Genomic DNA, 15,844 nt, shown 5'->3' with positions numbered 1-15,844 from the left:
TTCACAGCTTGCATTGTATTATTTTTGGTAACGAAAAATTTAAGACCGTAATTTTGATTCATTTACCCTACCATGACTCATCTTAACAATCATCAGCCAAACCAAGTATAACGCATGACCGGGGACAATGGTCCCTAGTACTAAACTCGCGTCACCCGTTACCTAATCTCATAACACCCTCAATCGTACCATCATGCGCAACTGTTCACGGTATATGCAGTGTTGAATGAAGAAGTTGGAAGCCGCCTCTGTTCCCTTGCACGGCAGCTATATACGACGCAAGGTATAGTCCCCGCTGAGAACCTGTTCAATCCATCGCGCACTCTGCCAGCAGGAATCCCTTCAATACCGACTGATTAGCCAAAATCAATCCCTAACCCCGCACTAAGCTGCGCACCTGACCCACGCCAACAACGTACATCAGGATGGAACGAGACGCACTGCATCATTCGCCACTGTGGCATCACGGAGCGCTCCGTGAGCGTCCACTGATCGCCGAGACGCACGTCGCACGCGTAATCAATACAGGCAGCTTGGCCGTATATAGGAAACCCTTTCGCAACAGTCTGTGGAGCGGCGATTCCGCAACCTCTCCGTCCGATAGCGGCCCTCGCGCTAAAACGGTGCACACAAACACGCGAGCTCTGACCCGGAATGAACTTCCTTCCCATGGAATGCGCCCCGTTATACGATGTCCCTACCGAAGTCTCGCTAAAGCTGTTCGGCACAGCAGGAACACCGGAGCGTTACTATAGTGTGCCCGATTAATCTGCACCCGAAGGAACGAGTGCCCGAAGCCTTATCTAATCTGCGACGAAACACTCAGTAAATTATGATTACTTAGAAGTCGCGTACTTCCGTCACTCCTCCTGTCTATCTCTCTCCCTGAACTATATTGGCGTCATAATGAACTACGTCAGTGTAAAGCTGCACTGCAGGCGCCCCTCCCTTCGTACTCAGAACAATGAGCACCGCTGTGCACTCGGAACAATTAAAAACAAGGGTGCGAGCGTAACATATTCGTCCGTACCTGATATGTGCACCCGATGCACGCAGTTGTATATACTATATATATACTGCCCGTGATATCGGACTGTTATCGGGTCTCCACTGTCGCCGCGGCATCAAACTGCTCTACGACACCTATCCCTTCCGGTATTTTTTTTTTTTTTTTTTGTTCTTTCATCGCAGCTACCTCTCGCGTTTGAAGGGATTCGGAAAGCGTTGGGGTCCCGACGCAGGTCACTGCTACGCACCACTTGAACGAAGCACTATGCTTGGCGGCGCAATATCGCAAGCAACGGAAATAAGGAAAGAATTATAGCCCACCAACAAAGCCACGCGCCCGTTTCACTTGCGAGTGTTCGGTGAATATTAAAACAGGCCAAGAGACCCAACGACGGGGTTTTCGCCGGAGCTTTCCTCGACGCACAAAGAAATGTCCGAAACGCTGGCTATACACTGAACAAAGCCGTTAGTTAAGCGCACGACGACTTTTTTCTTCCCAGAGATCCGCAGATCGAACGAGCCGCATACAAGGCAAGGCGAGGCAAAACAGGCGACTCCTAACACGTGATGGGCCGGTGCACCAAAATGTGGAATGCTAATGCGACAGCATTTCTTGACTCCTCCTTCGTGTGACAAACACGATCTTAGCACTAGCAATAAGAAAAAATATCCCGTCACCGCCAAAAATCGAATGGCAACCAGAGCAGATGAGCTTCCTTTGGCCAAGCCCGGGAGCACTGCATCGCGCCGCCGGTCACGCCTCGTGTAAAACTGCAACACACTCTCGCGTTCTGCAGTGAATATCGTCGCAGTCTTGAAGTTCCATCTGCACCGCTCCTTCAGTTAACCTAAGGGAAAAGGCCCCGTTCGCAAACGGTACAAGTTCTTTGTCGAAGTAACGGAGTGGTATAATGATAACGATGAAGAAATGCTTTCGCATTACTGTAATTAAGCAGATTTATGTATGCACCCCAGTTTCTTCTAAGCAGAGCAGTCAAGGACTGGCACGCAGGCGTACGCCGAATGAACGCAACTCGCTGCTCTCTGCACGAGCATTTACATCGGCCTGGAGCAACTGCAACTGTGCGAGCGCGCTGCAGCTGGGCTTCCTTCCGGCCATTCCACTCTTGCACACGTTAAAGAAAACAAATAACCGATTACCATTATTCAACTGATTTCAGTGACCAGCCACAGTCACGAAAAAGTAACCGAACGATTGCAAAAGTGAAATCGGTTAACATTACGCTGTTTTCCAATGTGACCTTTTTTTTTCTTTTTTTTTTTTTTTTTTTTTTTTCACGAGCGAGCTCGTAAGACACCCTTCATTGGTCGTCTGTCGAAACTCATAAGCTGTTGCTTATACCCAGCACTATTTTTTTTTTCTTTCTAAGTTATCCCAGAACATTTTTCTTTCTTATGTTTCCTAGTGAGCACATATAAGCAGCGACACTGAATGCTGTCTGTGTACGTGTTGTGCAAGGAACCGCAGAGCTGCAATGTATGGAGCCCTGTGGCTCTGGACTAAGGGCCCACTTACGTTAGCTTTGTTTTTGTCTTAATTGAATAAAGTTGATTCATTCACTTACTCCGCGCTAGTGCGCAGTTGCTCAATGAGACGCCCTTTCGTTGAAGCACACACTCACTAAACATGGCACTCTGTTCTGTATGTCACGAGGTAAGTCAAAGGGAGACCGTTCAGGATCGCATAACCGAGAATCCTTGCGCCCGCGCGGATTTTCCACAGCCCGAGCCCATGCCTCCATCACGAAGGAATATTCCGCGCCAACAGCACAAATGTTTGCCACTCATTTAGGTTTACAAAGGTGGTTACAACTCGATATCTTTTTTTTTTTTCGAATTTTCTTCTCCCAACTTTCCCTGCGTAAGGCTGTGTCTCGAAAGCATTACATAAATGTATACAGCTGTGTTGCACCATCACAAGCGATTCCGAATGTCCTGTTTCCCCTCTCATTCACTGTTAATCGCCCCAGCAGTGAAGCAGGTTATACCGGAAGGAGGCGTCATGCCTTCTTCCAAAATTCCTTCAAGACACTCAAATGAGTGACAACCTTAGTTGATGACTATACTGTGGTGCTGGCGTGCGTGACTTTCGACTGCTGTGAATGTTCCCACTACTATGCGAAAGCATTAGCAGGCTATGATGGCGCCGGAAGTTGGACCTCGTGACGTCATCACCAAGTGACGTCACAATGACCCAATGAGAGTTTAAGTTATGGTACAGAGCTGTATTACATACAAGTCATGAGTTATTAATCGTGTGACATGACAGTGTCGAGTCATGTGAGTCATGGGTCATGAGACAATCAGTGCTGAGTCATGTCATCTGGGTAAGTAGACGCAGAGAGGCGCCGACTAGGAGCCACCAACGTCGCGCCAACGTTAACATTTCGCATTCTCCCGCCGCTGTTTCTGCAGTGATATATAAGTTATTTTGCACCTAAACAGCAGAGTGCACCTTACTCGAACGAGCTTCCGTGATCCTTAGGATAATGTTCGCTTGAGGAGGGCATTTTCCAATCTCAAGAAAAGCGGACGACCGATGGGTATACTCCTTCGTTCGTCCCCGCTTCGCGATAATTTAAACAGAAACTAGCACGCAGCGCATCAAAACTCGATATCGCTAAACTCATTTATTTCACGATACCGAAAAATGTACCGCGTACACCGAGCACTCCCGATTTAACGAAGTAAGTTTCTGTTGAGCTTAACACAGATATGACACCCTGCACCTTCTCGTGTGAATTTATTTATTTATTTCCCATGGTCCCCAGCTCCCACCCAGCGGGAGCACCGGAACCCCCAAGAGCAGGCCTGGAACCGAGTCTGAGGACCCCGCGGCTATAACACATGCGCTCTTGTGGCCTACAGCTATAGCGCTGAATAGGCGGACATGTAATACACCCCCAGTTACCACATGATAACCAAATGACGCTGATTAGGCCGTAACTGTGCAAGGGCATCTTTGGCCTCCGCCGTGAATAAAGCGCCCAGATGACACTAAAGTGCGCCATTCGGACGCACAACAACCTCCGACCAGGTTCAGATTATATACATGCGTCATCGGTCTCGACAACGCAGGCAGTGGCGCAGATGTAGACCTTGTTCAGATGGACTGGTTTAAAAGGGAGTCAAGTGACTTCGGGCGTCACCATGGCGCCAGAGAATAAGTTTCCTTACATGCCTATGCGCAAGAGGTTGGACCGATGTGCCCGCTGCCAAGCGACAGCGTATGTGCGTTTGTACGCATTTAGATGGAGATGCCGGATGCGTTTTCCTCGAAGGACTAATCGCTGATAACACGCTGCTACCATGAAGGATCATGCGCATATATAACGAAGAGAGCAGCCGTATAGGTTGTGTAATTTCCATTTATTCTTCACCGAAGCCCTATCTTGGCACGAATCGTATATAGTTATGAATGTGCGAGCGATTTCACGTAAAACCATCGCGCTCGCGCGTCATTAATGGTGAGCGCGAAGGCTGTTCCCTTTTCTGTCTATAATCACCACCACTTTGCAAAATCAGCTCGACCAGTTTCTGCCAATCAACGTGCGGTGTCCGTTTTTTTTTCTTTTTTACTTTTTGTTTTTACACCACTATGATTTCGAGATAAGAAACAAAAGGCAGCAGCACTGGCGGAAGGAGTCGCCGCAGGCAGTGTCGCTACTTCGAGCCGCGTGCAATAAGAATAAAAAAATAAACACGATCGCAATTTTTGAATTACACCCAATTGAATATCCGGATTTCACACCGAGAGCTGTCTATCTAAGTTTGTACTGGAACAGTTGTTCTCTTTGCGTAACTCGTGAAGCGCCGCGTCTCAGCAGCAGGTGGCCAATGGGAAAACGCCGCACATGCGCATAGATGGTGTCTACGGGGGCGTGGCTAGCGCCAAGAGCCCCCCCTTCTGGTCAAAGGGAGCACCGCAACCCTGTCCCGGGTTCGTATAAGTGTTTCACTAGCGACTGCCCAGCTAGGCGCCTGCTCTTTGAAAGAAAAATAATAGATACACCAAAATGTTTTATGCGTTCTTTTTTCCTTTTCACTCAGTGCGTAGAAATTTTGTACGTTAATCGCCACGCAGAATTTACTCACACCAGCTAAATTATAATTGTAATTTTTTCTCATGCAACGTAAAGACGGTTGTGACGTCACAGACTCATTTTGGTCACGTGAGTGGTAGAAAAACTCATAATCCCTGCTTATTCATTTTGAGCGACCTTATAAGTTTCGGGCAGGTTTGCGCGATAATTCTTGGAAATTAAAATGGACAGAGTAGAGACTACATAGCAGTTTTTGTACTCCTTACATGACCCCAACTAAAGCCCCTTGATAATTATCAAGGGACTTTAACCTCAACATGTCTACGGCACCACACCCGCCGTAAGACGGGTGAAACCGAAACTGTATGGGGGAAGGGAGGAATTAGTCAATTTTTAATTATCGCTTTTTCGAGCAATCTACGTTGCTATCCATGTTTAATAATGTGGTACGCATCGTTCCACAGACAGAACGCGCAACGAAAATTTGGTGTCTCTATCCTATATGCCAAGCTCATGTTTACCTTAGCTGATTTTTCTTTCGTGACCGTCTTTGAGGCGCGTCTTTTTGTAGCAGTTTACTGAAGTCATTCGTTCCTTTCCAGACAGGATGGCCGCATTGTCGCAAGTTACGAAGTGGAGAAAAATTAGAAGAAAAAAAACGAAGAAAAGATCCCTATACGTATGCCCCCCCCCCCCCCCCCCCTTCCCCCCTCCTCCGATCGAATCCAAGACTAGCGCCGACCGAATAACGTCCCGTACATTGGTAGCCCTTATAAAAGAAATTTAGAAGAGAAAAGAACTCAAGGCCTTACAAGTAACGACGTCTCAGCGCCATTCACGACAGCGACAAGGTTCCGCGCTTGTTTCACTAACCAACTGCTAGGCTAGCCAAAAATAAAAGCAGCAAAAAACGTGCTGGAAGCCGACAAGCGGAGTTCAGCTTTTCCACGGCCACGTGCGGAAAACTAGTAGCCGTGCACGCCTTTGCGGCGAGAGACACCGGCGCAGAATCGTAAGCCACGCCGAACGATTACGCCTTTTTTTTTTTTTTTTTTCAAAAAAGCACGCATGCAAAAGAAAAAAGAAAAAAAGTAGCGACAACTTAATGCACGGCACCCGGTCACACTGGATCCACCAGGCTTCTGATGTATGAGCACACAATTCAGCAAAGACACCCTTTCATCATCCCCGACACTCGCGCCGAGGGGGCCTTTTGCTAGTTCATTTCCTTTATTGACGCTCTCCCCCGCGTACAGAACAGGAGGTGGCCTCAAAAACAGCCCGATTAGCGAGCGCCGGCTTGATCATATCGCCGTCATGGTCGCTTTCGCCTCGTCTACGATGCCGGAGAGGTGGAGGAGGAGGACGACAGGCAAATTAGGAGCCAGCCACAGCGCTGAGCTGCATGTCGTCGGGGTCCAAAGCGATTACGTACCACCGCGTACAAACTTCCTCCACAGGGAGAACAAACAAAGCTCGCAAAATGACACCGAGGCGAGCACACAGGTGCACGCCCATGTTGCGCGGGCGTACACGCAATAGCATTATAGCGCGCATACATGCCACCAGGGCCGAGTATGCGGCAGCTGGGTTTATACGCCAGCGACGCCGTGCAGAGTTTGAGGAGCCTCCGAGCTATTTTTGCGAACGCCACAAATGCGGCGCCGCGTCAGGAGGCTGAGTCTCAGAGAGCGACCATTTGTAACTGCGAACAAACGAGCCCTTCAGCACATTGAGAGGCAGCTCCTCATGAAAGAATCATCGGCCGCGACGAGGAAAACGCGCGGTGCACCGAAGCCGCACCGGAGACCTTGACGGAGCGCGATCGCGGGAAGTCCACCATCGCGTCGATCGCGACGCACGAGAGCATCTCTTCTGACCGACAGCTTATGCGACCCCTTGTATAATACGACCTTGTCAGAGGCGTGTGAGCGCAAATTCGCGAACCCCTGCCTGCACGCCGAGTCGGCATCCCCTCGATGCGCTCGGCCGGACACACAAACGCGGCACGCCACGTATGAAATGTGCGGATAGCTTTCAGGTCGAAGCGAATGGGTATACAAAATTGGTGTAGCACTCTAGTAATCAATTAACCACGCCGCTGCGCATGCGCACGACACTAGGTGGCGCAGTGCGCGTGTTGTGGCTCCCTAGTTGTGCCAGAGACGCGGCCCAAACACTAGCTCCATCGCCTCAGGACGTCAAGAACCCGTCGAGAGCGCTCGCGACGATAAATAAAAGCGGTGCCTGCGTTGAACGCCTATACAGTGCGCTATGGGCCGGCATTGCATGGCCTTAGCAAACCGCAAGTGCGCGCGGATACTACGCACTGCCCGAACGTCCATAGCAAGCTGCCGCTGAACGTGTACAGTACGTGCTGCAGCATGAGAAATGGTTAAACCTGCTTTTAACTCGACGAAAGTTTTCAAGGCGAGGCGCAAAAAAGGCGCAGAGAGCTCAAGAGGAGCCTACTGCACTGGTTTAACCATTTCTCACGTTTCCTGTAAGTACGACACAGGAGTGCCGGACGGTGGGAAACCCAGATGATGAGTCTGTCGCGAAAGGTGGTCTCCTCACCTGCTGGAATGTCTCGACGGCCGGCGAGTGCGCCCGCAGCGACAGCGAAAGCTTGAGCAGGGCGAGCTTGGCCGCTGACAGATGTCTGGAGGCCACATCGAGAACCGTCTCGTACTGTGCCTTAGGTGTACCTGCGCAACAAGAATGAGCAAACGAGCTCAGCAAACATGTCCGCTCAGAAAGAGGCTGACTATTAAAGTGCCACTCAAGTGTTAAAAATTTCGTGAAATTTGTATGCCACGTTCGGGGCAGTTTTATGAGTCCCCTATGCGCAAAATTAAATTTCACGGCGGTGTGGTTGCAGCACAAATTCTAAAATTTGCCATTTCGTGGCCTCAGTCGGAAAAGGGGGGGGGGGGGGGGGGGGGGAGGGTATTTTACGGGCAACCTAGCGTGTGCTACATCATGAAAGCATAGCTGCAGATATCCGCTCTACTTCGTGATGAACAAAATTTCCAGCATGCTTTTAAAGACGAACGATGACCGAAGTTGCCTTTTAAAGACGAACGATGACCAAAGTTGCCACCCACAGTCGGCAGTTTAGCTAAAAAACGATCGCACGATGGGTTTTGTGACCGTATCCGTCACGTCGTAGGTTGGTCTCTCATGACGTCATCGTTCGGCAGAAACCCAGTTTCATTTTCCAGGTTTTACTATTTTAAATTACTTCTAATCCTTTTTTTTTTTTTTTTTTTTTCACCGGAGAATGAGGAGACAATAAGGAAAGTGATTTCATTACCAACTGAAGATGTTCAAAAACCTCCGGAGTTTCCCCGATTAAAAAAAAAAAAAACAAAAGAGAAAAGAAAAACGGACGCGTGAAGTCAGCGGTATATACAAGCCCGTGGTGTTCCTAACTCCCGAAACGTCAAAGAAGCCGGGAGGTACGCCGTTGCATGGGGTGCTGGAGTTCTTCAACATGAGCTAAGATCGCACAGAAAAACTATCTTTTTTTTTTTTCAATTAATTTCAATAGAAAATGTGGCCGCCGTGGTGGGGTCAGCATGAAGGGTGATGCGGTGGGAAAGCAGGCTCCAGAAGAGGACGCATCTGTACATATACACTCACAGTCTGCCGACCCTTAGTTCGCGTGTTCATCTTCCGCCTGCAGATGGTAAAGTATAGCGTTAACACGGCGACAACACATAGACGCTGCGGAACTCCCTGAATCCTCGTAGTCTGGGCAATTAAGCTACCTGGTAATGGCCACATTTTGTTTTGGTTTGGTTTGTGGGGTTTAACGTCCCAAAGCGGCTCAGACTATCAAAGACGTGGTAGTGAAGGGCTCCGGGAATTTCGACCGCTTGCCGTTCGTCAACTTGCATTAACATCGCGCAGCACACGGACGCCTTGTTTTGAAGCGATAGCTTCACTTTGCGAGGTAAACTCAAGGTCATCGTGCGCTTTCGGCGACCTTCAAACAGTTTCGAAGCCAAGTTGAGCAACAACCACTTTGTGTATCTATGTTCCCACCAAAGGTCAAAGTCGAGGGTCGTCATCATCATCATCATCATCAAAACGTTTTATTTCCACCGAAATGAGACTCCTTTTTGGACCCCCCGGCACGCAGGCCTAAGGGAAGAGCTGAGCAGCTGCGTGACGAGGCACGTGATCACTGACGTCAATCTCGAGCATATGTAGACAGTGGAGAGCGTGTATAGACAAGCGTCAGCCCGTGACGTCAGTGGAGATGCGGCGGCGCTGGCGACAGCAGTGACTTTAGTGGTGTAGGCAAAAGCTCGGGTCATCTGCATTGGATGCGCGGCGTTTGCTGTGTTTTCGGGCATAATTCCCAATATTCCTGCAAGCTGTGGTGTGGTTGGTTGCGCCAAGAGGCATACAAAGAAAATAGCACCTGTCTTCACATGTTTCTTGCGGTCGGACAAATATGAGAGCGATGGCCAGCAGCGTTGAGTGCGACAAATAGACCCTTCGGCGATCGCCTTCGCTGCTAACGTGCGTTGCACAATTCTGCACTGAAACTTCATCAGTTCGTTTGCAACTCTTAACTGTCGTGACTGCTTTTCGGCCGCACGATGAATAGAGCAATAGCAAATGCCTGCAGCTCGTGCACGTTTTGTTGTATATATCAGGTTAAGACTCCGCTATGTGAGTTCCATTCACTTGTGCCCGTGCATATAATAGTACAGAAAAGGACACAAAAACTGCTGCGAAGGTAACTACTGTTAGTTTGACCGGTCACTCCAGCGCGATATTGCCGAAACAGACTTGAACTTGTGAAGCATCTTCTCTCTTATATCACTTTTGCGAGTTTCAACGAGTGACTCTTCATCACCGGTCCTATAGAAATCAAGTAAGCATTGTTAGGATCCGGGAAAAGTCGCGCAGCGTCATTTCTCAAATCTTTCTTTTTGAAGGGCATTAAGATTTTGACGAAAGAATTAAATATCCAGGTACAACGTAGCTCTGATCAAGCAGGATATATTTATGTATGGTATATATGGTACATGCAATTTCATGTCTCAATGAGTAATCGGCTATGAGGGGTGCAAAATAAGCAGATAAGATGACGCATTTTTGAATAAACAGTTTCAGAGTATATTAAAAAAAGCTTAACAGATCGTGCAAATTCCGCTGCAAGCGATTGTGGAGAACGTTGCATTTCCGTTCGTGCAGCTCTCCTAAAGACAAAAACAAAAACAAAACACAAAAAAGGAGAACATTCTAACGGGCCTTCATGTATCTATTAACCTGTGGATGACCTTGGCTACGTCTGTACGATGAAACAGACGTCAAACGTCTTTTCATCGAGCAGGATAAAACATATTGGCAGCGCACACTATAGGCGAATATGTTACAAAGAACTAAAAGATTGAGTTCTTATTCAGTGAAATTCTGACTTAAGTTGCCGGTACACTGAGCTAGAAATAAGATTTCTAGTTCACTATAGTTGTCGGTAATATATTGTTCCTTAGAGTGAGGTGCTTGGAGCATCAGGAAGCCCATTGAGAGTTGTCATATGAAAAACAATTCATTCGCCGTCCTTGCATGCCGCTAGCAGTAGGCACGGGAGTTGAAGAATGTTGGCTGTTAGTTTTTTTTTATATATACATTGCGCTTTCTAGTTTTCATTTAGCTCAGTCACTACAGTCGCCCACCGTAGCCGCGCGCGCTGCTGAGGCCAGGAAGAAGAAAGCCAATTCAGCGCTCTTCGCCAGGTAATTCCAGGAGTAATCTGATCATAAAGTGCTGAACTATTCTCCAGGCACAAAAAAAAAAAAAAAAAGCTATTTCTACGCACAAACAAAGCTTATGCTTCAAAGGGTGCGTTCCAATACCCCCTCGTAGACGTCTACTTAGACGGCTACGCGAGCAGCCGCCATCTTGGGACGCGTTCCAATTCTCGCGAAGCAGTCTCGCGAAGACGGCTTCGCCGAAGTCAACATCGATGCAGACTACTTTGCTGTCTAAACATGGCGGACAGAGCGCGGTTCGCGCTGAGCGAGTCGTGCGTGCGGTGATTGCAGTAGCTGTTCGGTGGTCGTGCTCTTTGCGAACGCCGGAGTATGCATATGAACGATCTTTCAAACGTGAGTTGTTACGTCAATGTATGCGCTAGCTAGAGGCTAATTTAGCTGTCTTTATGGTCGTGAGATTCATAGCACTGCAGATTCTTGTACCGCGCTCTGAGAGGAAAGCGTTCGTTGGATGCTGTTGGTCTTCTTTTTTAACTTGACGACGAGTTTCTTCAGTCTTGATGTTATCGACGAACTCGTCGCTTTCTCTGCACCTCGCCGGGAGTCAGGACGGCTGCTGTACGGCGCACGTGTGTGTTTCTATCTTGCTGTAGTAACCGTGTCAAACTCTTCTTCCGCGGATTTTCAGTTAATCTGGGAAGAACGAACTCGCCTGACGATGCCGACTTGTTGCGCATTGATTTTTTTGTGCCTGTACATTATTAAAACGAGTTGACTTTGGTTTCCTCGTCTAGTGACTATAGACAATAGGTGTAACGGCATGAATTTTTTCGTTTGCTGTAGCCGCGATTATTACCTTTCGTCTGTAATCCCCTCAAGTTTACTGTATTTTGCATGTTTTCATTATTACAGCTGTGTGAATGAGACATCTGAGAAGCATGTACACTTCAGCATCAGTAATAAAAAAAGGAAAAACGGACTAACGTTCTCTTCCGTCAATTCTTGAGCGGGCTCATTGCGTGAGAAGTCGGTCTGCTAAAAGTTAAACTATTAATAGTCTATCTACGTTGTGGCGATTACACATGTAATATTGTTGCTGTAAAAAATCGGCAAACCGTTAAAAACGTGATTTTCACCTGTATTGTCGCAAATCTTTAAAGAAAACAGCGTTATAATAATTATTCAAACGTTTTAGTTCAACCTTTATGCCGCGAGGTGACGCCAGGCGTAGACAGGTAGACGCGTTCCAATACGCGAACCCGTAGACGTCTACGTAGACGTCTACGAAGCAGTCTTGCTAGACGTCTAAGAATTGGAACGCACCCAAAATATTCGCACGCGCGAACTGGTTTCGACGGCAGTGTCGCTTGGCGCTGTGCAGGCACGCTGAGTTTTTGCCTACACCCCATGTCGCTGCCGATCGCAGCGCCATCTTTGCGCTTGTCTTGGTCGTACAGTGAAAAACGGTGCAGTCAAATCTACGGATACGCCAAGCTCAAACCAAGAGGATCTTCTTTACGGATCACCGGAGTCTCATGTATGTATGTGTAACTTTATTAAGGAGCCGGCAAACGACGGGTTAAAGCGTCGTGAGCTGGCCAAGCGTCTACCTGGGGTTATGCCCTACTCTGCACTACCTCATTTGGCCCGTTTGTGGTGGGTTGTGAGGCTTGTGCTTTTCGAGCGCACCCCGGGCCTTCTGGACGGCCCATAGTTGAATGTCCTTGTCTGTATTTTGCTCAGCACTTCGAAGTTCCGGCGGGTATGTCCTGGATGCAGCTTCGATCGGGAACCTGGCACAGTCCACATGATGTGCCATTGGTCCGCCGGACCCACTTGACATACACTGCACATATCACTCGTGTAGACGTATGGGTGGAGGATGTGTAGCACTGCCGGGGCTAGGAGTGACCCGGTTTGCATTTGCCTTAGGATGACCGCCTCCTCCCGACTAAGTGCCGGGTGAGGCGGCGGCATTGTCCGTCGAGCTAGGTGGTAAAATTTAGTCGCTTCCTCGTAACTGCATGGTTATTAGGTCTTTTGTTTCGAACCACCATTCGGAACGGTCCTTCTCGGGGGCGCGGAAGGTAAGCGCTCGCGCCGCCGAATGAGCCGTCTCGTTGTGATTCGGTGAGGATGCACAATCTCCCGCGTGCGCCGGGAACCACTTTATGCGGATAGTATTGCCGCGGTCTTGAAGCTGGAGCTTACTGATGATGGCAGCCGCCGGCGCGCACACTCGCCCCTTGGCAAAGTTGCGCACAGCGTTCCTCGAGTCGCTGAGCACGGTGCGACACTCGGCCTCCGAGATCGCCAGAGCGATACCCATAACCAAAGAATAACATTCTGCCGAACAAAGAGCTTTACCATGTGTAACTACAGGTTTTCCCTATGAATTTAATCCTAGCGCCAGCGGAAATAATCTGAGCGCCGACTCATAAAATCTAAGCGCCATGTAATTTAATTCTAGTGCCAAGTATTTAATCATAGCGCCAGCATATTTAATCCAAGCGCCAACTCGAATAATGTCAGCGCCAACCAATTTAATCCGAGTGCCAACGCAATTAGTACAAGCGCCAGCGAATTTAATCCGGGTGCCAACCAATTTAATCCACATCGGAAAAATGAATGCGGTAGAGGGCTCCAAAGCACGAAACATGAATTCCAGCAATAGATCGAAATTGAGATCACATTGCAGACCATGCGACGAGTAAGCGTCACATCTGCATGCACTATTTCGCTTTGTTCTTATATATATCTTGCAACAACCAAGAACCACACAGAGCTGAAAAAATGCGGTTTGTGACACGTCTCTTGCAGATTTTAGCTTAGACGTATGACAAGTGAATAAATATGACTGTCATCTTCTAATTGGCTGGTAAAGTACTGCTTATCATGGGTTGTCATATGGGCTGAATCTGCATGCTGATGGCAAGTGCGGCTTCAACACTACAGCCGGCTGTTTTTATGAAATTGCAACCGGTACAGAAATGTATTTGTGTTTTAAATCATGATTTAACACCACTAGCAGAAAAGAAGGACTTGGTTCAGGCGTGAAAGGCGGAGAAACATTACCTCCTTTCACCGCTTTTTCAACTTTTCATTTCACTACCACGGAAAGAGAGAGCGTTTAGCCGCCACACGGTAGAGTGAATGAAACTTATGTACAGTGGAGCTTACAACCGAGGCCAGGAATAGCTACTGGCCTCTCACTATGGTCACCTTAGCAGCTGTACTTAACTTGCCTATAGGCACGTAGCCGACTTGAAATGCAATTTTATTTTCTGGGAGACATTGGTCTATGTGTAACTCGGCACTTTTTACATATCATCTTCATGCAAAGCTGCCCGTATAAAAGTTTTGCCGGTCGAAAGCAGCACACTCTACCCTTTGTATTTGCTGCATATATCGGGCAGCGTTGAGCAACAAACTGCGCCGATGGTCCTTTTTAGCTATTCCGGGAGGGGTGATTAGCACCAGGCCCCTCGGCTCGCTGAGGAAAGCTATGACTTCCGACTTGAACTTCTAAAACACTTCCTATATTATAGGGTTGAAAAACGGGCTGTAAGGAGGAGGAGGAGGAGGAAAAAACTTTATTTTAAAAAATGTAAACACTCCCAGGAGGACCTCTTGGTAAGGAGGCAGCCGCTTGATCGAGTGCATCTGACTAGCCGAGCTTGCCTGTTCCGCACGAATGTGAGCTGGAGCGTTGTCGAAAATAAAAACCGCTTAAGAATTCCATATTCACTTTCGACATGGGCTGATATGTTGCTCAAAAAGTCATTGAACACGACCCAGTGAACCTTGTCGACGGCCGTCCAATGTGACACCATTTGCTGACATGCAGGCGATGAAGTTAAGGTTTGCTCCTTTGGTGCCAGTGGTTGTCTTCCCCGCAGGCTGTCGCATAACTGCACGGCCGAAGCTCCTTGAACACCGTATGTTATAGTTAGTCTCATCAACGTAAAACCTGCACAAGCAAGGTTCTTCACACTGCAGCCATTGCGCGTATGTTTTGCGGCTGCTTTTCACGTCGTCTCTATTGCGCTCTTGGCCTCTGAGTCACCAAGTTCATGGAGTATTCGAGCGAATCCAGTAGACGATCAACGCTACTTGTGTTGATGGCGATTCCCGGCAATCCTTCTTACACCGCTTGATTTATTTGCTTTAGCGTGAAAGCAGGGTTATTATCCACAATATTCTTTAGAGCCGTTACTACCTCATTTCCAAATTTCTTCGATGCTCCGCCTTTCTTCAACGCTTCTTTATCGCTCGCTGCAATACATCTCGCCGCCTTTAAATTGATGCCCAGCGTGTCTGCCAATATTTTCAAATCTCCTCCACGCCTAGACACTTCGAGAATTCTGGCCCTGTCATGCTCGGAAACTTTGCTGTTCTTTCTTCTTGGTGCACCTGGAGGCTTGAATGGCGGTCCCTGTTCTCGGTGAGTGATTAGGATGTCAGAGCACTGCTCAACAGCTTCCATATAACAAAATAATGCGCGTTAAAGTTCATGCGAAATTAATGCAAGCATGTAGACTACCATCTGCTTATAGTATACGAGTACGCACCATCACCGTCCAGCTCTACTCCATCGTGCAAATGCAGACGACAATGCGGCACACACAACAGAGGCGCCAAGATTGCCGCCTGCTATGAAATCTCTTGTTTTCTGCAAGATTTTTTTTTTATGCTCTTGAGAAAACATTTCTATTCCTTGCAAAAGAAAGTACACCTATTTCTAATAGTGAATTCATGTTTCTGTGCTTTCGTCCGTGCTCCTAACATGGCGCAAAAACAGACGAAAATTCGGCACCGACTAAACGAAGGCGCAAAACTTGCCGTTAGCTTGGAAACTTTTTGTCATCGGCTGTGTAACGTTTGGCTGATAAAATTACATATAGCTAAATTAGGCATGGTTAATTAAAATTTTTTAATTGTGTGATAAAATAAATGTGTCTTTCATCGAAGACATTTTAATTCTGTATATATTCTGTAATCAGCAGCGCCCGCATTTGTGGGCTTATTTGTCAGTAA

The 15,844-nt window shown here is 47.9% G+C and overlaps 1 protein-coding gene across 4 annotated transcripts in view; it reads right to left on the bottom strand.

The window, feature by feature from the left end:
* Uggt (UDP-glucose-glycoprotein glucosyltransferase) overlaps positions 1-15,844 on the bottom strand; it is a 192,322-nt gene that overhangs the window by 146,121 nt on the left and 30,357 nt on the right. For all 4 annotated transcript variants that reach the window (XM_084595468.1, XM_084595470.1, XM_084595471.1 and 1 more), the window contains exon 4: positions 7,650-7,780. In XM_084595468.1, the coding sequence (XP_084451594.1) occupies positions 7,650-7,780 (131 nt within the window). The remainder of the gene's footprint in view (positions 1-7,649; positions 7,781-15,844) is intronic.

This window comes from Amblyomma maculatum, chromosome 2, assembly GCF_055883805.1.
Source record: "Amblyomma maculatum isolate TAMU_Amacu chromosome 2, ASM5588380v1, whole genome shotgun sequence".
In the NCBI taxonomy this organism is placed as follows: domain Eukaryota; kingdom Metazoa; phylum Arthropoda; class Arachnida; order Ixodida; family Ixodidae; genus Amblyomma; species Amblyomma maculatum.
Note: the sequence above shows the minus strand (reverse complement) of the source record. Positions and strands in the feature narration are given on the sequence as shown.